The 27,164-nt window shown below is 46.5% G+C and overlaps 1 protein-coding gene across 1 annotated transcript; it reads right to left on the bottom strand.

The window, feature by feature from the left end:
• On the bottom strand, positions 1 to 25,739 carry Ccdc83 (coiled-coil domain containing 83). Its single transcript, XM_050154363.1, has 10 exons — positions 25,645 to 25,739; positions 23,111 to 23,195; positions 20,348 to 20,510; positions 16,813 to 16,980; positions 14,960 to 15,051; positions 12,581 to 12,649; positions 3,325 to 3,446; positions 2,568 to 2,647; positions 1,825 to 2,009; positions 1 to 289 (listed from the first exon to the last, which is right to left on the bottom strand). The coding sequence occupies exons 1-10, from the start codon at positions 25,737 to 25,739 to the stop codon at positions 128 to 130; spliced, it is 1,221 nt and encodes a 406-aa protein (XP_050010320.1). The 3' UTR covers positions 1 to 127.
• Between the last annotated feature and the right edge of the window lie 1,425 nt (positions 25,740 to 27,164).

Raw genomic sequence — 27,164 nt, 5'->3', positions numbered from 1 at the left:
GGTAATGACGGCAATTAGAAACACCGGCTTTGAAGATGGACCCCTGTGGGGGAAGTGAGCCGCTTGGGCACTTTAATCCACAGAGAATGGGTACGGAAAGGTGGTTCCCACCACGATGCTTTCGGGCCTAGAGCAACGTATTCACCATCTTGTGCGTGATGTGGCTCTGGGGACTCTGGATGTCATCGTACGACTTGAGCGGACTCTCCTTCTCTTGGAAGTGGATGGGCATCTTCTTGCCCTCTACCCTCAGGAGCTTCAAAGCCACGGGGCCCAAGTTCACATACTCCTGGGGGAGAGACACAAGCCGAGAGGTTACTGGCAGGGAAGCCCGATGAATGAGACTTTGCTTTCCCTGGGTGGCCCTGCTGATTGTGTGAATATGAAAGCCCCTGCGAAAGTTTAAAAGTCTAACTTGTAAGTTTATACTCCCCGTGAGTCACAGTAGACAGACCTCCCGGGGAGTGGATTGGGAGGGAAGGCCGAGCTCTCAAAGGGAGCTGGGTTGGGTCTGGTACTGGCTAGAGAAAATGTTTCCCCTCCGGGCTGCTTTGGTGGTGAAGGAGTACTAGCAGATTTCTGTATGATTCAAAAATGGAGCAGGGTGGAGATTCTGCAAGTGTTGCTTAGACTAGATAATGTAGCACCCAGGAACTTGCCCGGGAATTTGGATCTTTCCACAGGTGCTTTGGCTAGTGTCCAGGTCAACCGTAGCCCCTTGTGCCAAAATTCTTGAGATGTCAGTCACCAAGAAGAACTGGAAAGTTCCTCTCTATGAAATCCTCTAGCCAGATCCAGACAGCTCAGGCCCTACGTGGGAAGACTCCTAAGCCGTCATTCATGTGTTGTGTTCCTTCACCACACACATCAGCAGATCTTTCTAGAATGCTCCCTGTGCCCATGGAGTGCTGGGGTGCCGTGATAAACCCGTGACCGGTGAGGGACAGGATAGTGTAGCTCCTCCTACAAGGTAATTGTTGATTTTTTTCTATAATCCTATAAACACTTGCACCTTTGAGCCTTTATGTCCCAGTTCTCTGGAAATTCCCAAGCATAAGGGACCTGGGGTGTTGCAGGGTGTTTAGTATTTGTGTGAGTTTGGGGGCGGGGGAGGCAGTGTTTTCAAAACGCCAGTCGTTGAATGTAGTTTTCAAACCACAACAAAACAGAGGGACATTCACCCTGGGCACCGCAGCTCCTCCATCCCAGCTCACAGGAATCCATTTCATCAAACTGGGGGCACGCGGCCTGCAGCCTGTTGTTCACACTGCCAGGCATCTGCCTGATGCAGCAGGAGTCAGGGTTACAGGCTGTGAGTGGTGGTGTTTGGGACTCAGACCAAGAGCCTCTGCACACTTAGCAAGCAGGCTACCTCTGAGCCATATTGTCACCCCCCACCCCCCGAGATTTATTTTTCAAACTGTCCCTTGAGGGGATAAAGCTCAGTGGTGGGGTGCTTGTGTAGCTTGTGAGAGACTTTGGGTTCAGTCCTCAATACTACAAAAAAAGAGATGGGGTAAAATTGGAGTTGTTTTTCCTCATATTTGACTCTCAAACCTACCAGAATCAGAAATACAGTAAAACTTCAAGAAATTCTGGAAATTCCCATCACTCAGGAAGCAAAGGCAGACGGATAGCTATGAGTTCGAGACCAGCCTGGCAGGAATCTCTCAAATATGAGACTAGCCTGGGCTACGTAGGGAAATTCTATCTTAAGTAAACAAATATTCGTTGGATGGCAGTATTTGCACCCTAGGTCTCCTTCTGCCAGCATGGCGGTCATTGCCATTCTCGTCAGAACTGTGCGACTCTCGCGATGTTCACCTTGAAGTCCCGCTCGTCCTCGTGCAGTAAGTAGTGGATGACGGAGTCTTCCATCTCGGTGGAGGAGCCGCCCTCTCTCTCCGTCTTCGTGACCTGGACGACCGGACTGCTAGCCTCGCGGCTCCCCAGCAAGAGGCTCAGCGCTTCTCCACTCTCTGTTTTAGCGGGCGATGTCAAATTCTCCTCTGAGATTAAAGCAAGGGAATAAGTAGGGAACATTTGAGCAGATTACAAATACGATGCCGTCGTTGCTCACATTTTTTTTTTAAAAACTTAGAAATATAAAACTTAGGGAGAGAGGAATGACTTAGCTTCATCAAAACCACGAGAGCCAAGCATTCATGAGGCCCCAAGTTCAATCCCTGGGGCTGCTACCACCAAACCCAAAATGGTTTTAGAGAAATCAGTATGAAATTTATGGAATAAATAAATAAATAATACTAAAATGAAAATAATATAAATTATATAAAAATAAGAGGGGGCCCCATTTTAGGAAATGATTCGATAGCCTGATAGCTAAGACATTAACCACATAGCCTTTTGGGAACTAATGGTTATACTGACACCCCAGCCCTCCACGTGAGGTGCAGAGGTTCTCCGTGTGGGGTGCAGAGGTACTCCGTATGGGGTGCAGAGCTCCCGCGTGTGGGGTGCAGAGCTCCTGCCTGTGGGGTGCCTGCCTATAAAAGATGCTCAGGCTGCTGTGTTGCGGCGAGGAAAAGCTCATCACAAGGAAATTGTACCGTCGTCTGTCTCTAGCAACATCAAAGACGCGTCTTCAGGTGGCACTTGCTGTCCAGCGGCTTGAGTGAGATACAGTTTCCTAAAAGAACCAATAGCAGACTGTCGGCCAATGGCTGCCGTGATACCATCACCAGCATCTATTTCTCTCTAGAGTGCGCAGACGAAGCGGAAGCGGGACCTGCTCCTAAGGCTTGCCAGACCGATAAACCACTACAGTATCCTAAGGTGGTGATTTCTAGTGAGAAGCGAAATGAGTGGTGTGAGAATTCGGGGGCTCAGAAGAGGCACCCCTTGAGTTTGCCTTGGAGACAAGGGAGGTTTCCTGAGGAGAAATCTGCATGGAGTCTTGTAGAACCAGAAGTCCACCGTGGGAATGATACCAGTTGGGTACCAATGGATTTTCAGTAAGAAGGCCAGTGAGAAATGCTGAAGGCTATAAGAAATGCTGGGCGTGTCTAAGGGCCTGGGTTCAGTACGAGGAGGTTCAGTACAAGGAAGGGGGTGTTAAACAGAGCAGTTTGGGCTGGTCTAGAATTATGTAGCCTATCCTGGCCTTGGATTTATGGTAATCCTCTTGTGTTAACCTCCTGGGTGCTGGGATTACAGGTAACACTGGCTAAACTATCTTAAAAACCCCACCAACTTTTTACAGGTATAAAGCCTATAAAATCCTTTCTAGAAATGTTCATGGCTTTGCCCTGGGTGTTCTGAGAGCACCAAATGCCAGCTGCTGTGGCCCCAGGACGAGCATCTCACCTGGGTATTTTGAGATCCACAAGTCTACAGTTAAACAGCTGGTTGATAAGCACCAGATTTTCCTCTTCTAGTTGATGAATACAGTGTTCCAGGTTTTTGACTTCCTTCCTGTGAATTGAAATCTGTTTGCGGAAGAGGGGATGGGGTGTTGGTACTTACTGGCTTCATTCAGCGACACAGATTTGACTCTGGAAAGGACATGGGCCTGAGGGAAGAGCTCGCATTCATGATTTATAACTGGGTTCTCCTGGTCCTTCTGTGGTTAAGGGGAAGAGTGGGGCGGTTCTCTAGGCCATAAACAGGCCTGGTGGGTAGTTACTACAGAGCAGAACCTGCCCCTTTGCGCCCCCCCAGAAGCATGGCTGAACTTGAATATGAGCTAGAGGCAGAGCTAGGAAGACAAGATTCATTTAGCAATATGATGCATCGGTTAGTGAGTGGGACTTTAACAGCGATTATAAATAAGACAATGAAAATACACTGGAATAAGTGATATATATGGTGGTATTTTTTTTAAATGCCTAAAAGTCCTTTCTACCGACCTCTCTATTAGGATTATGTTCTCTTTGGTGCCAGTTCTGAGAAATGCATATATATGAAATATTTGCCAGTTCATCTGTTGTACTAAAACCCTTACGTGTGCCAGCAAACATATTACAAATGATCAAGATACAAAATTAAATCCGCAATGGGATCTCTTAGCCTTGTGGGCAAGGTGCTGACTGAAGATGGGGTGCTAGAAACCTGGATGGAAGCAGGGAAGCCAGCTCCTCTGGGATGGGGAAGGCGCAGATGTCGGGATAACGAGAAACTGACAGGAAGGATAACATCTGACCCCCTTCGTGAGGATGGAGCGGGGCTTAATGTAGATGCATTAAGTAGGAAACAAGTCTACCAGGGCACAATTAAGGGAGGAGTGGGGGACCGAATGAGCAAGTAAGAAAGAGACAAACACTGCCCAAGAATCTGGTTTTCAAATATGAACAGAATTTGCCAGTTTGGTTGATGGAGTTCCCGTCAGTCTTTGGGACCTTCTGCCTAGGAAGGCTGGCAGCCATGCGCATGCTCCGGCTTTAGAAGTAGCGTTCCTTTGTTTCCTAAGCTGTGATGTAAAGATCTGGCTCGACCTCAGAGGAACCGATGAAATCACCAGTGACACTCCATTCATTCGGTAGATCCAGAGGCTGGTGAAAGATGGGCTGGTCTCCTGTAAGCCTCTTCTGGGCTTGGTGGCCAAAAGGTGTCTGCCTTATGGATGGGCTGGCATGTAGGTTTAGGTATGTGGAAGGGCCCTGCCAGAGCTTGAATGTCATCGAAGAAGGGGCGGAGGCTGAGGATCCTGCCTGGACCGCTTAGGAGACACTGTGACTCTGAGAAGAAGAACGGCCAGCTTATGTATCACAGCCTGTATCTGAAGGCGGAGAGGAGTATGTTCAAAACCAAGAACGCTCCCATGAAACACATCTGCAGGCCGAAGGCAGGTCAGGCCCACCAGAAGCTCATGCAGGCCCAAGAGCAGGTCTGAGATCGAGGAAATGCTCTGGGCCAAGAAGAGCGGCATCACTAAGACCAAGGAGTAAAAGACGGAGACATGAAGCCCTGTCTCTGGTCCACATAGTGCCCCGGCTTTGCCTTGCTAACTCATCGCACAGATCAGTCATTAGCATAAGCAACCTTTTATCAATACAAAGAAAAATATCAGAAAAAAAGGCCCATCTGAGGGAAGAACTCCTACAAGTTACTTGGCTGGGCCCTGAAGTCACTTCTCTGCCACCCCAGCAGTGTGAGTTATGTTATACAGGCGCCAACATCTGCAGATATTCATGGAAGCAATCAGGGCATGCGAGTTAGAACTAAATATAAAATCAAGAGTGGTTGACTGGTGGGAATCACAGAGAAACCGAGTGGAAACAAACAAGAAGCACAGAAGCTGAAACTCGCTCCTTCGGGCCAGGAGAAGCTGGTTTCTGCTTTGTCACAGAGCGTCAGCGAGAGCTGGGAATCTTGAAGCATCCATATTTATGAAATATGTGGGCTCTGATCTGGACAAGCTTCTGAGATGTCCTTGCGAGTTTTATGTCAACTTGATGCACGCAAGAGTCATCAAAAAGGAGAGAGCTTAAACTGAGAAAATGCCTTCCTAAGATCAGACTGCAAGCCCGTAGAGCATTTTCTTAATTAGTGATTAATGTGGGTAGAGCCACCCCTGGGCTGGGGGTCCTGGCTTCTATAAGAAAACAAGAAGAGCGAGCTATGTATGAGGAGCAAGCCAGTAAGCAGCACTCCTCCATGGCCTCTGCATCAGCTCCTGCCTCCAGACATTCCTGTCCTGACGTCCTTTGATAATGAACAGCAATGTGGAAGTAAGCCAAACCAACCCGTCCCTCACAGACTTGCTTTGGTCGTGGGGTTTCATCACAGCCACCATAACACTAAGTAGGACAGAAATTGGTACTGGGATCTTAGGGTACCGCTGTGACAGCCCTGACTATGTTGTTTGGGTAAGGACTGCGGAAGGACTTGGGGACTCTGAGCTGGAAAGTCGTTGAGTGTTCAGAGCTTGGTGAGCTCTTCTATGGGAGCCTGGAAGATAAGAACGCTGAGCGCAGTGCAGGTGATGGACGCCTGGCTTGTGAAGTTCCGGAGGGAAATGTACGAGCCATTTAAAGACTCTCCTGCATCTGTTGCGTATGCTGAGACTCTGGGCTCTGGTCAGTTGGAGTTGAAGAATCAGCTGTGATTAGCAAGAGACCAGAATCATAACGTTAAAAGCCTTTGTTTTACTGGGACGGTTGATGCTGGTCAGCTGGAGTTATGAATTTAGTGGTGACTAAGAAGAGACCAGGATCATTGAGATGAAATCTGGGCAGCCAGCACAATATGGGACACAAAGGTGACCAAGATTCAACCCTTCCCTCAAAGACAGCTTCTAACCCAGTCGACACGCCGCTGCTCTTTATCATGGCTCAGACTGCTGGCGGCTTAGAGTTGGGAAGGAAGAGAAACGGTACTTAGTGTCTCAAACATTTAGGTTCATAGAAAGCCGGTGGTTGGTGTTTAGGGTCTTGGATGTTCAGAGCTGATTAACTTGATTACAAGTTCAAATGCCTTAAGTAAAGGTTTGTTTTTAAAGGATGAGAAGGACATTGTAGAGGCTGTACACGGAGGAAAACATAGAACGTTGGGAAGATGCCTGGCATGGGCTGGACATGAATGGGAGGCAGCACACAGTTCTCCAGCGCTTTTCAAAGTTGGTACCAAGATAGCTCTGCAGGGGTTTAGGAGAGTTTATGACACCACTTCCCTCTTCAGAGTATGCAGTGATGTTCACATCTATTGCTAACCCTCTGGGCTCTTGAAATGCTAGAGAAACGAATAATCACATCAATTCTCAGATTTCTGGGGTAAGAAACAGGAAAGGGCAGATGAGGCGGAAAACTGCGTTTCCCTAAGTACCTAGGAAGTGTAGAGATCAGGACAGACAGTTCGGGTATTTAAACCAGGGATCTAGGGGCCTGATTCAAATGTGTACACTTGACCTCTTCTTCTGCAAGGTCTGTGTGAACCCTCTGCCGCTTTGAGAGCGCGAGCCTCTGACGCCCTTTGTCTTGTTTCTCTGTGTCTGGGTGGTTAAGTCATTTGGGAATTTCAATTGTCTTCATTTTCCTAATAAATACACGGAATGAAAACGCAGAACAGAAACGCTGCACCAAGATGCCCTCTGCACCCTTCTGATGCGTCTGTGCTCTGGGTTTTTTTTTTTTTACAGAGAAAGAATGAAGTGAAGAATTCTCAGCGGTCCCATCCCTAGCAATGCTTTTCAAGTCCTTATTAGCCTTTCTCCAAAGAAATAAATCAACTTAATTGTTCTGTTTCTGGCAATTCTTGAATGCAGTGATGAACTTATAATAAGAAATAGTTTTCATTAATTTTTGAGTAAACTTAATCATGTCAAAATTAATATTGATCATAATGGAGAAATTAAACCTATTGAATTTCCTTGAAATGCTTTGCCCTTTATTTATAAGCTCTGTGATTCAATTAAACTTGGCGTTTTCCCTTTTATTTCTGGTGAATTATAAGAAGAAACATGGAATGAACCCAAACATAGTGTGAGGGTTCAGCAGAAAGAGTCAGGTCATCAATACAGCCTTTTTTTAATCAGCCAGATAAGGAATTTTTTAAAAAGTCATTTCCCTTAAATCTAAGATCTGTGACACCTTATAAAATCAAGAGTTGAATAGTTATTATAATATCATGCTGTTGTATTTTACAAGAGTATAATAAACATTCCCAAACACTCTATAATTATTAACCCACTTGAGTTGTAAATTATTAATACCTTGCTTTATTTTTTTACTTACTTTTTTATTTTTGAGATAAGGTCTCATATAGAGATCTGGCCTTGAACTTGCTATATAAGCAAGAATGATCTTTACCTTCCATCTCAAAGTCTTGTTTAAAGTGGGAAATTCATTGTAATTATTTTGGAGTAATAGTATAACCTCATATTGACATGATTTTACAGAGGCAACTTGGCTGTTGTTGTCAGGGTGGCCCTGATATGCACAAGCCTCTGCTCCTAGCTCCTCCAGAGGCTGAGGGAGGGAGATGCAAATTGAAGCGATGTGTGGACTACAGAACAAGTTCAGGGGTCTCCTGGGCAATGTTGAGAAACCTTGTCTCAAACACAAAAAGGGTTGGGGCGCAGTTCAGTGGGAGCGCTTGCCTAGCATGCACAGCTGTGGGTTCAATCTCCAACACTGCATTAAACAAAAAAAAAAAAAAAAAACTAAAAGGAAAAGGGGTTCGGGTGGAGCTAAGTGGTCAGATCCTTGCCCAGTGTACACAGGTCCTCAGTTCAGTCCCTAGTGCCCTCTCACACACAACACATCTAGTCGACAATGTCACAGAAACCGTGTGCGATTTGTCTCCTGGTGCTCTAGAACCGTTAACTACTCAGACGGGAAACCGGGAAGAGAGAAGAGGCAAAACCGTAGAAGTCATGTTTCTGTTAGTGTTTCTGGACAGCGAGGAACAAGGAGAAACTGGAATGGGGAATTTAACCTTCCACAGTAGGAATGTCAACTCGGGTGCCTTTCCCAGCTCCATGACCGTCTTTACAGGCAACTAAAGATGGAGGCTCAGAGCTCGGGACCCACACGGGGCTCACACGAGGTAAGGAGAAAAATGTGTGTCAGAGAATCACAGTGGCGAACGTGCCAGCACTGTTTAGTTCCCAGCACCCACATGAAGGCTGCTAACGACTTGTAACTTCAACCCCATGGGATCTGCTGCCCTCTTCTGGCCTATCTATAAGCATCAGGCACACATGTCGCCCACATTAAAAAAATTAAAATAGATTTATTTTTTAAATAGTGAGTTTTGTTTCATATGTAACATGTAAGCACAGGCTGGACAGCTGACTTTGTCTAAATATAAAGAGTTTTTTGGAGCAGGAGAGTGCTTGAACTAGAGACACCTACAGCATTGGTCAGAATTCAGAAACACTCGGGCCTGTTAATAAGGTGTCCAGTGACTCTATGACCGCGAAGAAGAGTCCCGGATGGTTAATAGTTACTTTTGCTGTTGCTCTGAGACCTGACGAAAGCAACTTTAAGAAGAAAAAGGGCTGATTTGGGTCATTGTTTGAAGAGACGAGTCGCGTGTAAAGGTCACCTGCCCAGGAAAGCATGGTCGCAGGTGCTGGAAGCAGCTGGTGGCCTTCAGCTCGCTTCCAGTAGAGGCCCCAGCCATGAAACGGGGCTGCCCACATTCAAGTGATCTTCCCGCCTCACTTCGCCCAGTCTCGAAACTCTCTTCTGGATGCCCAGGCTTGTGCTGGTAGATGATTCTAGATCCTGTCACGGTGACTGTATTAGCCATCATGGTTCCAAACCTGTCAACATGGTACACTGACATGTGTGCCAAGCCTACGACTCCGGAAGTTCATCTACCGCGTTCCTTTGAACGTCCGAACTCACTGCCAAAGGACAGAGTCTGGGTTACATTTCAGAAGAAAGACTCTGAGTTTGTGTGGAGGAGAAGGGGGAAGAGTCTGGCTTAAGGGAAGCAAAACCAGGTAAGGCATCCCTGACAGATGAGGTGTGGTTGCTGAGGGCCAGGAGGAGGGCGTTGCAGAGAAGCGATTGGTCAGGATTTGTGGGATGCGGAGGCCTTCTGGAAGTGGATACTGAAAAACACATTCGGGACTTCCAAAATCCTGATGTGGGTGATGGCATAACCGTGGGGTCCTTCACGGGGACAGACGCAGCGTGGGACCAGAAGCAGTTTTCAGGGAAACGGGCAGCTGTTGTCAATTCTAGAGTCGGAGATGCCTGTGGTGAGCGTAGCCGGAGTCGCAGCTGGCTGATGAGTGCGTGGGTTTGGAGCCTGGAAATGACGTCATTTCTAATCTGCCTGCCTTTTAAGCTTGAAACACAATTATCCTCGGGCGACTCTTCCCAAGAGTTTAGGGAAGCCAGCGTTTCCTGTTTCTCTCTGTCTCGGTATGCTAGCTTGTGCTGTGAAGTGTACAGTTCAGTAAATTCCTGAGGATAACTGAGACGTAAATATCACAGCCCTTGAAATTCTGGGAATAGGGTTTTGGTTTGTTTCCTTTAATCTAGTTGAGTGGAGGCTAGAATTCCAAGTTCAAAAACGTTCTCCACCTGAACTTCATTATCGCCCCTCGTGCTGGTTCGCTGCTCCCCGATTCGGCCGCCTTTGGTTTGCATTTCAGCAACCAGGGATTTCTTCTACTGCTTCGCTGGTGACTCGGTCTGCTTTATCTTTCTAGAATTCATGTTTCTGGGATACTGTGCCCCTTACATTGGTGATGTGTCTCTCCCTGACCTGAGAGAATGAACTCCGCATCCTGTTTTATATTTGATTGTTTTGGTCTTGAAAGACCCCGTTTTATAAATAAGATGGCCCTCAGATTTTTCGATCATATATATAAAAGCCCCTTTTCAATTCTGAAATTCCCTCAGACATCTTTTAGGGACGGCTTTTATTACTAGTTCTTGCTTCTGCTCTCCTTGGTTTTGCCTGGTTTTTCTCTCCAACTGCCCAGTTGTTCTTAGTGATCCTTCAGTCATATTAAGAAGGTCTAAGGCAGGGGTTCTTGACCTGTGGATTGCGACCCCTACGGGGTTTGCCTGAGACCATCTGAAAACACATTCCCCATGGCCATAGGAACGGAGACTCTGTTTCTTTATCCATCTCAGGTGGGTCTGGATCTATATTTAAGGGTTGTAGCCTCAGGAAGGTTGAGAACCACTGGTCTAAGGGAGGTGGCGTTTTCTTCACCACTACATGAACAGGATTGTTTTCATCCCAAGTTTCTCCCCACAGAGAGTTGATTCAAGGCTGAAAATAAAGACAAGTCAGGGCAGGAGGACTATTGTGGACTGAGAAATCAGGAGTAGCATATTTAGATTGTGTCCTCATGAATATCACAATTGGAAACATAGAATCTTTGCATATGAACGCCTCATATCTATGCTAAGAACTGTGCACTGTTATGTATTTTAGCTCTGTTGTTCACATCTGTTTTTCATTGCTTTACTCATCAATAAGATAAAATGTATTGAAAGAGTAAAAAGAAAAGAAACTGTATCAGGTGACTTCAGTGTTCATGGGGGAGAGCCTGCAGGACAGCTGCTTTGTCCTGTGCGAAGGAAATGGCACCGAGTCCCAGGGATGCTGGCGGTTCTTGTCCTCTGCTCCTTGCCCTTTCTCTGCCACCTACAGCTCATTACGGTGTCTGAGCGGAGGCTCCCCTACTACACAAGCAGACTAAGTTTTGCACACTTACAACATCTACACCAAATGTTATCTGCCACTTAACAGCTGACTTTCACACCCTTGTGTGTGTGTGTGTGTGTGTGTGTGTGTGTAAATCTCACCTGCTAGTTCACTACACCTGGTGTCTTTGCAGATGGATTCTTTATTGTATCTCTGCAATTTTATTTATTGCAGAAGTGCCTTAAGAGAAGCAAGAGACATCTTGAGTCACAATATAATTCACAGTTTTGTATAACTGCTTCTAAACTAAAAGTGTAGATGAGTCTGTTTATGACTCATCCCCTCAATGAGTAAGCAAATCTATATTCATAGACTTTCCTTAGCATTCATTCATTTAATAGATATTTTTGATAAGCAAAGATTATTTTTTCAAGTACTGTAGACATAGAGTTAAAAAGGTATAGCCTGCTCTGTGTATTAGGGACACAGGTCATGAACAGAGTTTCAGTGTGTTTTAGCACGAATTCAGCAATGCAAGAACACCCTGGGGAAACTGGAGCTCTCAGGATGTCCTGGGAACGACATGAAATGACTCACAAGGAAGTTGGTCATCAAAGTCTGCATCTAAAGGAAGAGCTAGGTGTTCAGGCAGTGAGGGGACAGATGTCCTAGAGATAGGGACAGAGAGACTTGCATGCACGACGTGAGGAGAACGGGGCAGTTCCAAATAACAAGGACTCCTCACATCAAAGCAGTGACAGTGGAGAGCCTGCTACAGAAGTCCTTACTGACTGTCCACACCCAGCAAACTGCCACACAGCCTGGCCCAGGGAGCAGGTCCCCGCTCAGCAGACAGGTTGGAGAGGGACAGGTCCTTCAAGGACAACTTGATCACAGGTAAATGGCTATACTGTGACTTTGCGTTGGACCACAACACAATATCCTACAGATCAGAGCCCCTAGTATAGGGAAAAGACCAGAGCACCTCCTCCAGGGCTGAAGGGCAGAGGGAGCTGGGATGTAAAGGGAACCACTGGGGTCTAAGTGCGAGCCGGCCACCGGCTTGCCAAAGGTAATTAATGTAAGCCATTCTGCCCTGTCTATCAGCAGGGCAGGGGGAGGAAAGGAAATCTCAAAGGCTGGACACACTTCCAAAGGATGATGTGTTACCCAGGGATGACTTAAACTAGGAGCCGGAATAATCCTTTAGCTTGGCCCACAACCCAGCAGGAGGCAGGCTCACGAGAAACACTAGCCTGGATTCAGGACACAGTGAAGCTGTGGGTGTACAGTGTGGATTAAGTCTCCAAATTATTGCTGGTTATTATTGAGATTATTTGTGGCATTTGTTGAGTAACAATATAATAGGATTAGGGTTTACTTGGACATTCCTTTATGCCAGTAAAAAGTTCTTGCTTGTCTTAATGACTTCAACCTTATAATTAAAGGTCATTGCCAGGTCCAGAAAAAAAAAATATGGAGAATTATTTAGACGTGTTCTACTTACTTCTTTTTTTAGCCAGTCATTCTCCCAGATCTCTCTATAGTTGCTCTTGTCAATGAACCTCACAGCATTCTACGAGGAAAGTTTGCATGAAGGAAGAGTCATCATAGGTGACACACAACGTCAGCGCTGGTGGGACAGGGTTTGTCTCCACCTTCGTTCTAATTTCGTCTTGAACCACATCCCCAGCCTGATATTCACAGTCCTACCCACAGGACTGTTATAGCAGAAGACAGTGTTTCTTGGTGTGATGGTTTCATCTAAATATCATGTTTCAAATCCAACACTCAGCTACTAAAGGAAAAACGCTCTTTTTAAAAATATATTAACCATATAAACCATATGTAACCAATAGCTTACATTTATACTAGCATAAAATATCATTAATTTTTTAGACTACTTATTTTATTTTATGTGTACAGATGTTTTGTCTACATGGGTATGTGTTCCATGTGTGTGCCTGGTGCCCAAGGGGGTCAGAAGAGGGCACAGGATCCCTTGGAATTGGGGTTGTGGATGGTTGTGCGCTACCATGTGGGTGCTGGGAATCAAACCCAGGTCCCCTGTAAGAGCAATGAGTGTTTTTAACAGCCGATCCATCTCTCTAGACCCTTCTGGGTTTTCCCCCCTCTAAAATATCATCTGAACAGAATCTGAAGGAGGTCCTGACTGAGATTAGCTGGCTTGTTGCTTAATTCACTAACAGTGGGGCAGTGTTTTCTAACTTTAGCAATCTATCAGAACCTAATTAAAACTGGGAAAGCCACAAGCCAGGGCAATGTTTCAGAGCAATTGTGTTAGCAGTTCTGTGGGTAGGACCGAGGCCCCATGGGGGTGAGCACATGAATTGCTTGTCTAGTTAAGACTGCACAACACGGAACACAGGAAGGTGCAAAAGCCAGTGACTAGGCTGAAAAGTCACAGAAGCCCTCGGGTGACTAAGCCATGCTCTGAAAGAGCTCTGAACTGAGTCTGGATCCTTCCACGTGTTCTGTGCGAGTCCCTGTTCTCTATGGCACCATCCCGATAGCAAGTCTCTACAGCTTTAAAGATTGCTGGGGGATTTAAATGTCAGAAAGCTTGGGGCCATCCTCGAGATGAGCATTTGACATGACAAGTATGCTCTGTTTTATTTTGTCATGTGATGTCCACATAAGCATTTTAAAGTCATTTAAACTGTGGTCAGATCACTTCAAGATGGGTTTCACCATTTCATCAGAACAGACCAACCACTGATTGGTTCCCCATAGCCTCTGTCTCTGTAAATCTGCGGCTGTTAGGCAGACAGGAGAATGACACGGAAAAGGAAGGAGACATTCTGAGGAAAACACAGTCATGAGAAAACAGATACTTGGAAATTTCATCTTGAAATGTGATTGATTTGTAGCCCAACTTCTTTCTTTTGTGAGACACAGCCTCCCCCGCCCCCCTCTCTCTCTCACCCCAGTTGTCGTAGAATTTGGTTTGTAGAACCAGGCTGGCTTCGAACTCACAAAGATTCATCTGTTCCTTCCTCCTTTACTGGGACTAAAGACGTGACACCGTGCCTGACTTTGTAGTCAAATTTTTGGGGGGGGGGGTTTGAGATAGGGTTTCTCTGTGGTTTTGGAGCCTGTCCTGGAACTAGCTCTTGTAGACCAGGCTAGTCTCGAACTCACAGAGATCCACCTGCCTCTGCCTCCCGAGTGCTGGGATTAAAGGCGTGCACCACCACCGCCGGCTGTAGTCAAAATTTTTAAAAGACCAATGTAGAGTGTACTTTCCCAGGTGTAGATGTGTAAAAAATCGCTTTTAGACAAGTTATATTTCACTCAAAACACATATTCTTAGTATTTCACTATAACCATATGCTACTTTTAACATAACTGACCAGTGAGTCACTTGCTCCTGCCTAAATAAGCTTGCCTAACCCTTACACGCTGTATTTAGGGTAGATGTCATGGTGTCTGCTCTATGCATTAGAAGACGAGGTCTGGGGAAATGGAGTAATGGATCCTGTCCTGCCGTTCCTAAGTGCTGGGACAGCACAGCTAACTGCCAACTGTGCAAACCAAGGCTTTTCTTTGTTTGGTGGAGGTGATGGTGTTTTCCTGTTTGTACTGTTGTGAGTCAAACCCCGGGCTGTGCACACGCAAGGCAAGTGCTCCATCGCCAAGCTACATCCGAATCCCCATACTTTCCTTCTGAGTCAGGGTCTGGCTATTTAGATCATGGTCCTCCTGCCTCGGCCTTCAGCGTGCTGGGCTTACAAGCATGTTCCACCATGACCTCAAGCAGGCGTGTACTGCCCATGACCCTCAAACAGGCGTGTATGCCATGGCTTTCGGTGATAAACCACAAGGATGAGAAGGTTTGCTGTGTTCTAAGAGAACTGGCACGCACCTGTGTGGCCCATTCCTTCCTCTGGTCCATCTGTAGCAGAGTTTCTGCGATTATTCGCTTTTTGGCATCTTCTAGAGTGATTTTATACTGTTCTTTAAAAAGAGATCGCAAGCTTCAGTGGGGCCAAAACTGTGGTGTCCAGAAGCTTTACTTTCAATGGCCCTCCTCCCTCTCCACACACATCTCACCCCAAACCCAAATTCCCACGAATGTATTTTTTTTCTGAAACATTTACTTCCTCTGATCAGAAGAAATGCTCCAACAATTTGCTAACACCTTAGTCTGAATTGTCTAAGGTCGCCAAGGTTTGTATTTTCAAAGGATTCCCTCTGCAGAGGGGGAGTTTGAAACAGCAATTTGTACAGCCTCTGTCCCTTGGGTCACCCGGGATTGGACAACGCTAACTTCACAGCAGGCACACAGAGACTTAATCATCTGGCTGAGTCTCATGGTGTACATCTGACTCTAACTAGATTACCACTGTTCTGGGCATGTGGTTCCCTGTGAGAGGAGGACACAGTGAGGAGCAGGAGGGGGCTGAGGGCTGAAGACCTGGTCCTGTGCTGAGCATCCAACAGGGTGGGGGAGGGGGCATGGGCAGGGGCAGGACTCCTGTCCTCTCCCTCCCTCCCTCTCTCCCTCCCTTCCTTTCCTTTCCTTTTTTTTTTTTCTTTAATAAAAGATTTGTTTGTGGCCAGGTCTACATGTTACAGCACACATGTGGAAATCAGAGGATCGCTCTGGGAGTCAGGGGACCAGATCTACACGTGTCAGCATGCCTGTGGAGATCAGTACCCTTCCACCTTGTTTTTGAAGCCGGGTCTCTTGTTTCTCCCACTATGCATTGGAGGCAATTCTCCTGTCTCAGCCTCTCTCCCAGGAAGAATGCTAGGATTAGAACTTCAGCTGTAATCTATTTTTCATGCTTAGCATCGGAAAGACATCATAAAACCTGGAATTGGATAACATAGTCGTTCTTTGCTAGGAATTATCCAAAGTGGATAACCAAATATATTCTGAAGATCAAGGTCCATTGCCGTATTAATGCTGAAAAAGCAACACTAACCTGTTATCTTGTTTAAACTCCAAACAGCATCCTATGGATTGCTTTTCCTTAAAAACAGAGTGGAGCGTTCAGCCCAAGGGCTTCGGTGAAAATCTCGTGGCTGCCTTTTGTGTATCAGTTGGTACTTTCTGGAGCGACTACCCTTACTAACCACTCCCTATTGAAGGCAGGGGTGTGCAGGAGTGTCCTTGGAGGAGTTTGAGACACCACAGGTAGGTTCTTGAGAGACTGCATTTGTGCTTCAAGACTTTAGCTGTCCGATATATTGTGGTCACTTCCGAGAAGCTAACCCCAAGCCAGGCTGATGCTGGTTGGCCAACACTGCACCTTCCTCTTGTCTCTGACTCTGCTTTGTTTCCTTGTCCACCGCCTATGGGAGTCTGGGGTGTGGTCATTTACTCGTTTGACTGATCCTTTCTCAAGCTCACGTCCAGCCCTGGTCCTCATCAGCAGTCAAGGCCGATTCTCCTGTCCTGAGAGTGTTTGTCTCGGGTCTCTGGAAGACTGCCTTCCCTGTTTCCTGCGATACTGCATCTCTCGTCCTTTGATGCAGGGGACACAGAGTCCATTGAAACTGCTAACTTTTCCTGTGGCCCTTGGTCCTCACTCAGTACCCACCCACCCCCGCAGCACCCAACTCAAGCACCATCTCCGGTGTCTGCGGGCACACAGCTGGTTTTTCTGTTTTGATAATGAACTTATCACATGCACTTGGGGAGTGCCCTGACTTTCCGTCTGCTAAACACTGGCCTTCTATTGGATTTGAACAAACTCGGTCGCGACTGACCTGACATTTTCTGGGCGTTTTCTTTGACGGTGTTGATGTCGTTCTGTAAGGAGGCGATGAGCTGAGCGTGCTGTGCGCTTCCTACGTTCTTGTACTCCTCCCAGTACTCCTTCTCACCGAGCTTCTCGAGAAACAGTTTCTCCGCATCATTTATTTGTTTGCGCATCTCTGTTGCAAAGTAAAGCAAGGCACATGCCATTTCCGTCATCCCTGGAATCGCTACACAGCACAGTCTGCGTCCACAAAGTTAGGGGCTGGTGCGAAAATGCAATCAGAAATACTATTTGTGCAATTTCGGGATAGCTAAATGATCAAAATGATTAGATATCCCTCATGACAAATCTAAGTAAAATTAAACTTTCAGCTCTAAAGGGGATGCATGGTTTAGGACTATGTAAATGGACAATTATATATGCCTAGGAACCACAAACTTAAATCCACGCCTGTTTCATAAGGATCCCTGTTCGTTCACGTCCTCACATCTTATGATGGCTTTGTGAAATGAGTTTAATTTTCTATTTTGTGGCGTATGGGTATTTGCCTGCATGTATGCCTGGTACCCGAGGAGGCCAGATGGCATCAGACCCTGTAGTTATGGATAGCTGTGGGCCGCCATGTGGGTGCTGGGAACTGAATCTGGGTCCTCTTAGAAACACGGGCAGTGCTCTTAACTGCTGAGTCAACTCTCCACCCCGCCCCCTACAATTTCATGTGTAGAGTGGCGCTTTCCAGTCATCGATGCCTCTGGGCAAAAATGATTTCAGGTCCTTTGCAGAGTATGACCCTGAACTTCTAATCTCCTGCCCCGAGTAGATTACAGGAATCCACCATGCTCAACTTTGACAGTCACTTTTATCAGTCAACTGTCTGATTCAGTCATCAAAATTTCAGCTTTTGGCTTTTCTTTTGGCATCCGACAGTCAGAGACACGTCTTCTCCCATTCTCTCACACCGTAAGACTGCGGAGCGAAAGATAAGGCCTCTGATTAAACACGCACAAACACTGAACGAGTCAAACATAACCGTCTGGGCCTGTCTCGGTGCACCTGCTAACGTGATGTTTTATTCAGTTCGGAGGCCCGAGTATAATACTGTGAGGGTCTGTATGTAGGATGCAGTGCCCAGAGCCACACAGAGTGAACCTCACAACGACTTAGCTAGCCCGTCACACTACCTGATTTGAAAGTCTCTTGAAGGCAACACTGTCCTAATCACCCCTGCAAATCCGGCCTTCTTACACCTGGCAATCCGCTGGTTGGCTCAGTAAATGTTTAGTTATAAGATGCCCTGAATCCAGAAGTCTAAGGGACCCTGGGCATGGTTTGCCTATATATATATATATATTCATAAATCGCCGAAATGGTGTCTGTTAATATCACTGAACAGCTATGAAAACCAGATGGGCAATTGTCCTCCCATTTGACAGACTGCTTCTGTCTAAATCCCTGCTACATTTGACTCTTAAGGGGAGGGTTGGTAGATGTCATTGAAGCTTTGCAGAGAGATGAATGTACCAGCTGGCTCACTTTGACTCCCGTTTCTTTCTAGTAACACACACACAAGCATATACACAGAGATTTTTTTTTTCAAAGGGAAACCTGAGACCTAGTAGGCAAGAGGTCCTGGATACAGCCAGGCAGCCTTTGCCCTTTCTGTGGCTTGCTGCTATGAGGAATGCCCAGCTCAAGCTGGGTTTTCATCCTCTTGAACGTGTTCTAGTTAAGAGCTGGGGGGAAAGGCTCCTGCAGTGCTCCCCAGATCTTCCTGTGCACCTGCCATCCCCAGGAACTCGTAAACAATTCAGGTTCTGCCATCCAAGTACTAACCAGGTCCAACTCTGCTTAGCTTCCGAGATCAGACTCAACTGGGTGCATCCAGGGTGGGACGGCTGTAGTTGTCCACTGCTGATGGCTTCTGGCGGGGGCGGGCAAGGGCTCGATTTTCTTTAAGGGCTAGCCCCTGGGAGTTTGACCATGCTCTAGTGAGTATAGGGGCAACACAGGTTGAACTTGTTTTTCTTTCCTTTGTCTTCTGTCTTAGGAGGGGAAGTCACAAGGGTGTGTGGAGGGACAAATCTGGGAGGACTGGGAAATGAGTGTGACCAGGGTACATGATGTGAAATTCCCAAAGAATCAATAAAAATATTATGTTGGAAAAAAATGCAGGCGATGATTCAGCAGGCCTGGGCAGGGCCTGAGAGTCTTCGATTCTAAGAAGTTCCCTCATGAGCTACTGAGCCTGTTCCACCTCAAAACAAGGTCCTGGCATGCAGGTGGCTGTCACAGACGATCTTTCCTGAGACAGCTGCTGTGTCCCCTTCCCTCTCTTCCTTCGTCTCTGTGGCATTCCCTCTTTGGAAGCCCCACACGTCTGGCCTCCTCCCTGCACTAGTATGTCATCCAACTTGGCCCTCTTTTAGTATGTATCCTGATTGTCTTTTATATCAACTCGACACAAACCAGAATCATTTTGGAAGTGGGAACCTGAGCTGAGAAAACTCCCTCACCAGACTGATCTACGGGAAAAGTCTGTGGTTAAGTTTTCTTGGCCGATGATTGAGGTGCCTAGCCCACTGTGGGTGGTGTCATCACTGGGGTAGTGGTCCTGAGCCAGCCTTGAGGGACAGGTCAGTGAGCAGCACCCTGGCATGGCCTCTGCTTCAGTTCCTGCCTTGAGCTGTTGTCCTGATGTCCACTAATGGGCCTGAGAGCCGTCAGCGGTAGTGAATGCTTTCCTCCCCAAGCCGCTCTTTGTCGCCGTGTTTTGTGACAGCCATAGAAACCCGAAGACAGCATGACACCCCTGTCCCTCGTCCCTCTGTACTAACAGGCACACCTCAACTGGGGCCATTGCCAGAAAGTAATTTATCCACCTGGGCAGTCGTCGTGAGGTCATCGCCAACTCAAGGGACCATTGTCAAAGTGGTTTTGGAAATGTCAGCCAGAAGTGTAGGATGAGAGAACAGGAATAAGAAATGTGCACATCAAAACTACACATGTGATTTACCAGACGGGTCACGTGTTTCCAGTAGTAAGAGCATGTCTTGTGTCGTCTACCGCCTTCCCTAGAATCGCTTGCCGAATTCCCCTTTCCCAATTCCAAGCTCTCGTTCTCCAATCCAACATGGGAACCTCATTCCATTAGATTGGGGGAGGGGCATCCATAATTATATTCTCTTTATGATGCCCAAATCTAAAGCAAAGGTAAGGTCAATGGAGCCCTTCAGCAACAGAACTGCATAGAAAGGGAACAAGAACAACCCCCTGGGAGAGCACAGGACTCAGGACACCGTCGGGGTTGAGGAGCAGATGGATTTCACTCCTGGCCTTGCTCGTTGCCCTAGTCCCCTCCTCTCATGGCCCCTGCAGGCGTCAGTCCTTCCTTCTCCTGTTTCTACCCCTGGAGGGACTGGGACCGTGGTCCAGATGATGCAATTGCAAATGCTGTCACACTCTTTCCACACGTGGAAGACAAAGGCGTCAAGTCCCAAGCACGAATACAGCATTCACTGGCCTTTTCCAAGTTGCTAGCTCACCTTTCAGGTTTTGCTCCTGGTCTCTTTCAAACTTCCACTTTTCCTTCATGGCCTCTTCCACGTCCTCCCTCGTCACGGGCGGCACTCCCTCCGACTTCTCCTCGCTCAGTTCTTTCAGGAGGTTCTTGATGTGCCACCTCTGCTCCTCTTTCAGGCGTCTGTTCTGCCGGAGAAAGCACCAGTGGCTAAAGACACCTGCCTGTTCTCCCAGCACACAAGCGTGCCCTGAGACTTGCAGAGCGGGAAGAAGCATTTAATTAACCAAAGTATATAGCACTGCCTCTAGGAGCTTACAGGACATGTAAGATTCCGAATCAAGCAGATTCTATCAGTGCAATAGCCAGCAATAGGTTGCTGTAATTTTAAGAATATGCTGCCAATTTACCAAATTACTTGCACGCAGGCTCCATGAACGTTTAAACCAACTCTTGGAGCTAATGCTTCTGAACTTCCCGTCAACCCTGCTCTCTCTAGTCTCTCTACCATGGGAGAGGCTGTGGCTGGGCACTCGCGTGATCACTAACGAAACAGAAAGAAGTCCTGCTTTTGTGGGAGCTCCATCCTTCCTTGCTTTCATCACAGATGACCCTATTTCATCCTCTTCTTGTAGGATGATGGTGGATTCAGCACATGGAACTTTACATTTGAAATAAAAACCATGGTCTTCTTGTGGGTGTCTGGTCCACGCTGAGATGGATATCTAACTGACTTAAAGTTTATTCTTGCCATGGTTGTCTTACTGTGTGCGTTAAGGAATCAAATGAGCGAAGGAATCCCATTCCAACCTGCCCTAATTATCTATTATTATCAATAATGATCAATGTGAGTTGGTCACGATGAAGTCAGTGTCACCAGAAAACGGCTTGACTTCACAAGAGAACACAGGAACAGCAATATAAACAACTGCACAGGTAAATCTGAAACTTATGTAATAATACTTTTTGAAATTATTTTATTTGAAAAACTGTGTAGAGCAGTAAATATAGACCTACATTTCATTACCTACCAATCAATCCCAATTTATACCGTGTGTTTTCTGTGATGATATGTCTGAGGGGGGAGGACATAGAGCAACCTCTTTGTATGTTATTGAGATTTACTTGATATTAATTTAAATTAGGGTATTAAGTAGAATCCTCAAGAAAGTCACTAAGAAAATAACTAAAATGTAACAACACAATAATAATTACACTATTACACTAGAACACATGGAACACAAAAGACAGCAATGGAAGAAGAAAAGTAAAAAGCACATGACACAGAAAACAAGGAGCCAAAGGTGGGTGTGGGGGTACACGCCTGTAATCCCGGTGCTTGGAAGGAAAGGGAGGAAAGAGATGTTTCAATCCTGACCAGCTAAGCTTCCCTACCCACGTCTGATGTAGGAGCGCAGGTACCAGCTAGCAGAGAATGCGCGCTAGCCACGGAGAATGCAGAGACTGCGCACTAGCTAGCGGAGATTGCGCACTAGCCACAGAGAAAGCAAGCCAGCGGAGAAAGCAGAGATTGCACACTAGCCACAGAGAATGCGCATTAGCCGCTTTGTAGGCAACTCACTCCTGGTTCAGGCCTTGGGTCACACCGTGTGGGCTCAAACATATCAACAAGGCTCTTGTCACTCTCACGGTCTGCCCGTGCCTGTTCTAATTCTTGTCACAAGTACTGACTATTGTAACAACACCAGAGTCACTGTCATATCTGCAGAAGTTTGCCAAGTTCCACAGAGCAGTGTGGAGTGGATAAGAGCTCTCATTTTACATGCAGGAAACTGAGGCTGATGCCAGCACTAGAGAGTTGTACAGTCAGGATGCAAACTCGGGACTCCGACTCCAGATTTCCTTAAAATGTAAAGATACAGCCTTTACAAACAGGACTTAAGCCAGCTGTGGTGCACACATATAATGTCGGTACTCAGGAGGCTGGGGCAGGGGAATCTTGAATGGGAGAAAGGCTAGACTGGGTGGTATAGTGAGATTTTGTATGGGGAGGGCGGGTAAACAAAAAAGTCAAATAAAACGTTAACTGTGGAAGTTTCCAGACCATTCGAAGTCAATCGGTGAAGGAAGGACTGTCTTGGTTCTCCTTGGGGCTGTGATGTCTGAGGGCAGAACTTCAGTTTGTTCTGTTTTCCGCTTACAGATATTATTTCCGTTGTGATGGGCATAGCCGGCATCCCTGTGCTATTCATATTAATTTTATTTATAAACATTTGAATTACCATGTATGTATGTATGTATGTATGATTGTGTATGGCAAATGCCACAGAGCACATGTAGAATCAGAGGATCGTTTGTAAGAGTTGATCTCTCCGTCCACCATGTGGCTTCTGTGGATCAAACTTGGGTTGCCAAGCTTGGTAGCAGGTACCTTGACCTTCTGGCTGAGCTGGTGACCCTTAACCCAACTTTTACAGAACAATCTTTAAGTATGTCATTAGTAATTTTAACAATTGAGATTATATTGTTCTAAATGCATTGGCATATGTACACTCTGGGAAAAGCTGAAATTAAGATTCGGAGACGGAAAAGCAAGAAGCAGTGTTTTGCAGTTTGGATAAATAAGAAGTCCAATGGTAATCGTGATTTCTAGGCTGTTTGTCCTCATAATCTAAGCAATGTCCAGTGCCATGGGAACGGCCATGCCTGCTTGCCTCGCGTGCATGAAGAAACCTAATAGGTGGTAAGTCAGTCAGCTCCAGCACTGATCATGCCACTGCCCGGCCCACATGCTCAGTGCCTGCCGGTGGCTCCAAGTCATACTCACCCTGTCTTGGTACCTTTGGTTCTTGTCCCTCAGCTTCCGGATCTGAAACATGAATCGCTCCACTGCATTCTCCTTTATTTCACGTCTGAGAAGAAGCAGAGAGGTGTGGCTTAGTAGCTCAGGGAAGGGTGACGAGGCTACACTTTCATTTTTTTTCTATTTGGTGTTTTATTTATCTATTTTTTATGTCGATTTTCTATTTATTTATTTATTTATTTAAGATTTCTGCCTCCTCCACGCCACCGCCTCCCTTTTCCCTCCCCCTCCCCCAATCAAGTCCCCCTCCCTCGTCAGCCCAAAGAGCAATCAGGGTTCCCTGCCCTGTGGGAAGTCCACCCACCTCCTTCCAGGTCTAGTAAGGCGAGCATCCAAACTGCCTAGGCTCCCACAATGCCAGTATGTGCAGTAGGATCAAAACCCAGTGCCATTGTTCTTGAGTTCTCAGTAGTCCTCATTGTCCACTATGTTCCCCGAGTCCGGTTTTATCCCAGGATTTTTCAGACCCAGGCCAGCTGGCCTTGGTGAGTTCCCAATAGATCATCCCCATTGTCTCAGTGTGTGAGTGAACCCCTCGCGGTCCTGAGTTCCTTGCTCGTGCTTGCTCTCCTTCTGCTCCTGATTTGGACCTCGGGATTTCAGTCTGGTGCTCCAATGTGGGTCTCTATCTCTGTCTCCTTTCATCGCCTGATGAAGGTTAATATTCAGGAGGATGCCTATATGTTTTTCTTTGGGTTTTTAATTTTAAACTAAATTATCAAATACCAAATTAGAAATTAGAATCTCCACTATGAAATATATTTTGTCAGGTTGGTTTTTCTTTTCCTTTTTCTTCTTTTGTTTTTCGAGACAAGGTTTCTCTGTGTACCTGGAGCATAGCTTGCCACTCACTCTGTAGACCAGGTTGGCCTTGAACTCACATAGATGCGCCTGTCTCTGCCTCCCAAGTGCCTGGTGGTTTGTTTGGTTTTGAGATTGGGTCTCACTGTGTAGCCCTGGCTGACCTGGAACTTGCTGTGCAGACCACTTTGGCCTTGAACTCAGAGAGATCCTGCTTCTTGGTTCCTGAGTACTGGGATCTAAGGAGAGCTAGTGTTTCCTACCTGTTTAATTCATTAATATATATTTCAGTTGAATGTTAAGCCTTTAAAAGAAACATTCTTGTTTTTATTTCATAGATATAATTTATATTTTAATTCTCTCTAATCCAGCTTAAAGAAAATTTAGGAAAGAGGACACGGAACTCATGTTTTCTAGATGTTTACATCCAGAGATGTATGTAGAATTCTAAAAGCATTCAGACAAAACAGAAACAAAAACAAAGTTCAAACAAGATTGCCCGAGGCAAGCGTGTCTTGGACCGCTGAGGTAACCCAGGCATGCCCACCAACTCAGTGCTTGTTAGTGCCTCGTCATGACTTAAGGGTCCCTCACATCAGGAGTGTGACAGCTTGTCCCAGGGGCTGCTTCTTTGTTAGAATTCTGACCCTGTACTCTCTGCCTTCTGCACAGAATGAGAACCCAAGAGTGTTTCTGTAGAAGAGGGCTTTTCCTGATTGCTGGTAAGACAGTTCTCTTCATCCACTCGGGTCACCAGCATCACAGCCCCCACCTTCAACCCTGGACCCCTCCGCGAATGGTGCCCTTTCCTGATCTCATTGCTGCTGGCCCTTACACCACCAGAGCCTGCCCTCTGTCCTTCCTTCTGGCGTCTGCCATTTCCTGAAAGCCACATGCCTTTTCGCGCCTGGCCGTCTTTGCATCAGCCGTATGCTTCCACTCTCTCCATAGCTGTCTTCTTCCAGAGGGAGACTCACATGACTTTTACAAGCCCCGTGACTAGGTCCAGTCCTTCTCTCCCTCTCTTCACAGCAGGGAGCGTGTGTGCCTGCTCACTACTGTGCTCTGGGCCGAGCATTTGTCGTACTTGTTTGTTGAGTGGAACACGAATGATTTCATTCTTATTTGGAAATTTACTGACAGTTCTCCATGAGTTCCCTAAAAATTACACATCGGAACACCTACCCAGTGCCAGAACTTGGCATTCGCAAGCTCTCAAGAGGCTGTTTGTGGAAATAAAACATTTCCAGCTCCTGGGAGCAAGACATGATGAAAGGTTCTCATTCTTGAAAATAATTCTTAAGCCAGGAGTTGTGGCACACGTCTGTAATTCCAGAATTTAAGAGACAGACCGAGGCAGGAAGAGTGTCACAAGTTCAAGGACAGAGACTTTGCCTCAAAAAACCAACCCCCCCCCCCCAAAAAAAAACCTGGCCTGGTAGCCAGTGACTGAGGAATGACAGTCAAGGTTGTCATCTTGCTAACACACACACACACAAAACCACACGAAGGAGAGAGCCGTTTCTTAGATACTGCTGGTCTGTGCGCACAACCCAGCAGTCTTAACGTCTCTAATCCATCCCCATTTCCTAGGCGGTGCTTAGCTGTGCCGCCCCCACGTGCAGTTACTTGAGCCTTACCAGCAACCGTATCTGCATGGGGCCCTTTTCAGATTCAGGCTCAGAAAACAGACTCACTGATAGTCCATAAGGGCTTCGCTCATCGGCAGCTTCGCATCTTTTGGGGGTCCATCTTGCGCCTCCTTTTTGTTTCCTTTCGCCGAGCTGTCCATGGCTCCGGTTGACCACTACGAATATACCTGAATAGCAAACAGACATAAGAAAAGTGAACCAGCTCCATCTTGGCCCCTCTACCTGCGCTGACTCTCGGAAACCACCACCGGGGCTATCTTGCCCTGGCCGCTGCTTCTCCCCAGATCTAGCATCATCCACAAGGCTGGGGCACCATCAAGCGGCATTGCCCATCATTCTTCTTAATGACCAAAGGCCTGAGTTTCCTGTGGTCTTCATTTCTCCACAGTGTTCGGCCATGTGCGCTGTGTGTAGCAGCAACTCAATAAATGTCTAAAAAAAAAATCCCACGGAAGAGTTGAAAGATTGTACGAGTCAGGGGTCAGGGGACTGAACAAGGTGTCATCTCTTTTTGACATGACAGGCTCACTGCGGCCACCACAGATGGGGTTGTCTGCAAAGGTCAAGCTAGTCAACACTCTAGCGTGGGCGGTGGAGAGGCTCGTGACTGCTCACCCCGGCTAAGGAGAGAGCACATTAAAGTTGGGGGCAGGTAGTGAGAGGTCAGGGGTGGGTCAGGGAGAAGACGTGAGTAAAATATGGTCAAAGCACATTGCATGTAGTATATGCAAAGAACAGAAAAGAAAAAATAATTTTAAAGTGTTTTTTTTTTTTTTTTTTTTTTAGAATCAAGGTGTAAGGACTTGAAAGAGTTGTATTTGGTCAAGGTTGTCGCTAAACAAATCATAAATAAAAGCACACTTTGAAATACTTTTTAAACACCTAAGAGATTTACAAATGCAAACAGCTATAATGATGCTGCTTCGTTAACTTTTCATAAGCTATAAACTGCCTTTCTATGAAATATTTAAATTGTTAGTAATATATTTTTCTTTATTCTTCTTTCATATATTACGCCCTAATCACAGTTTCCTCTCCTCTCCTCTCCTCTCCTCTCCTCTCCTCTCCTCTCCTCTCCTCTCCTCTCCTCTCCTCTCCTCTCCTCTTCGTCTCTCTCCCCACCTCCCTTCTCCCCCAGATCTATTCCTCCTTCATTTCCCCTCAGAAAAGAGCAGGCCTCCCAGGGCTATCAACTAAACACAGCATAGCAAGTTACAATAGGACCAGGCATATCCCCTCATACTGAGGCTGGCAAGGCAACCCAGTAGGAAAAAAAGGGTCTCAAAAGCAGGCAAAAGAATCAGAATCAGAGACAGTCCCCACTCGCTCTTTATATGAAATCATTAAATATTTTTTTAAAAAGGAAAACCAAGACCCATTACTGGCTGATACTGGAATGAAGCAGGATACTTCACGGGTTTGACTTAGGTCTCGAAGCCCTCTTTTCAGAATGTAGCTTTCCTAGATGATTTTCATCTGGTTTCCACTGTTCTCCTAAGATCAAGGGCCCATCGTTGTTCCCAAGGCTTCTGTAGTTTGCCCTGGTGGGAAACTACATCTGGACT

The sequence above is a fragment of the Alexandromys fortis genome, unplaced genomic scaffold, assembly GCF_014885135.2.
Source record: "Alexandromys fortis isolate MF-2015 unplaced genomic scaffold, M_Fortis_MF-2015_v1.1 scaffold_77, whole genome shotgun sequence".
Classification (NCBI taxonomy): domain Eukaryota; kingdom Metazoa; phylum Chordata; class Mammalia; order Rodentia; family Cricetidae; genus Alexandromys; species Alexandromys fortis.
The sequence above is the reverse complement of the archived record's forward strand: the minus strand, read 5'-3'. Positions and strand labels throughout refer to the sequence as shown.

Coding starts and splice junctions, on each gene's coding strand:
- Ccdc83 (XM_050154363.1), bottom strand. CDS start 25,739: ATGGACAGCTCGGCGAAAGGAAACAAAAAGGAGGCGCAAGATGGACCC. Junction 23,196..25,644: donor GAAGCCCTTATGGACTATCA/GTGAGTCTGTTT, acceptor GCTTCTTCTCAG/ACGTGAAATAAAGGAGAATG. Junction 2,648..3,324: donor GTGGATCTCAAAATACCCAG/GTGAGATGCTCG, acceptor TGGTTCTTTTAG/GAAACTGTATCTCACTCAAG.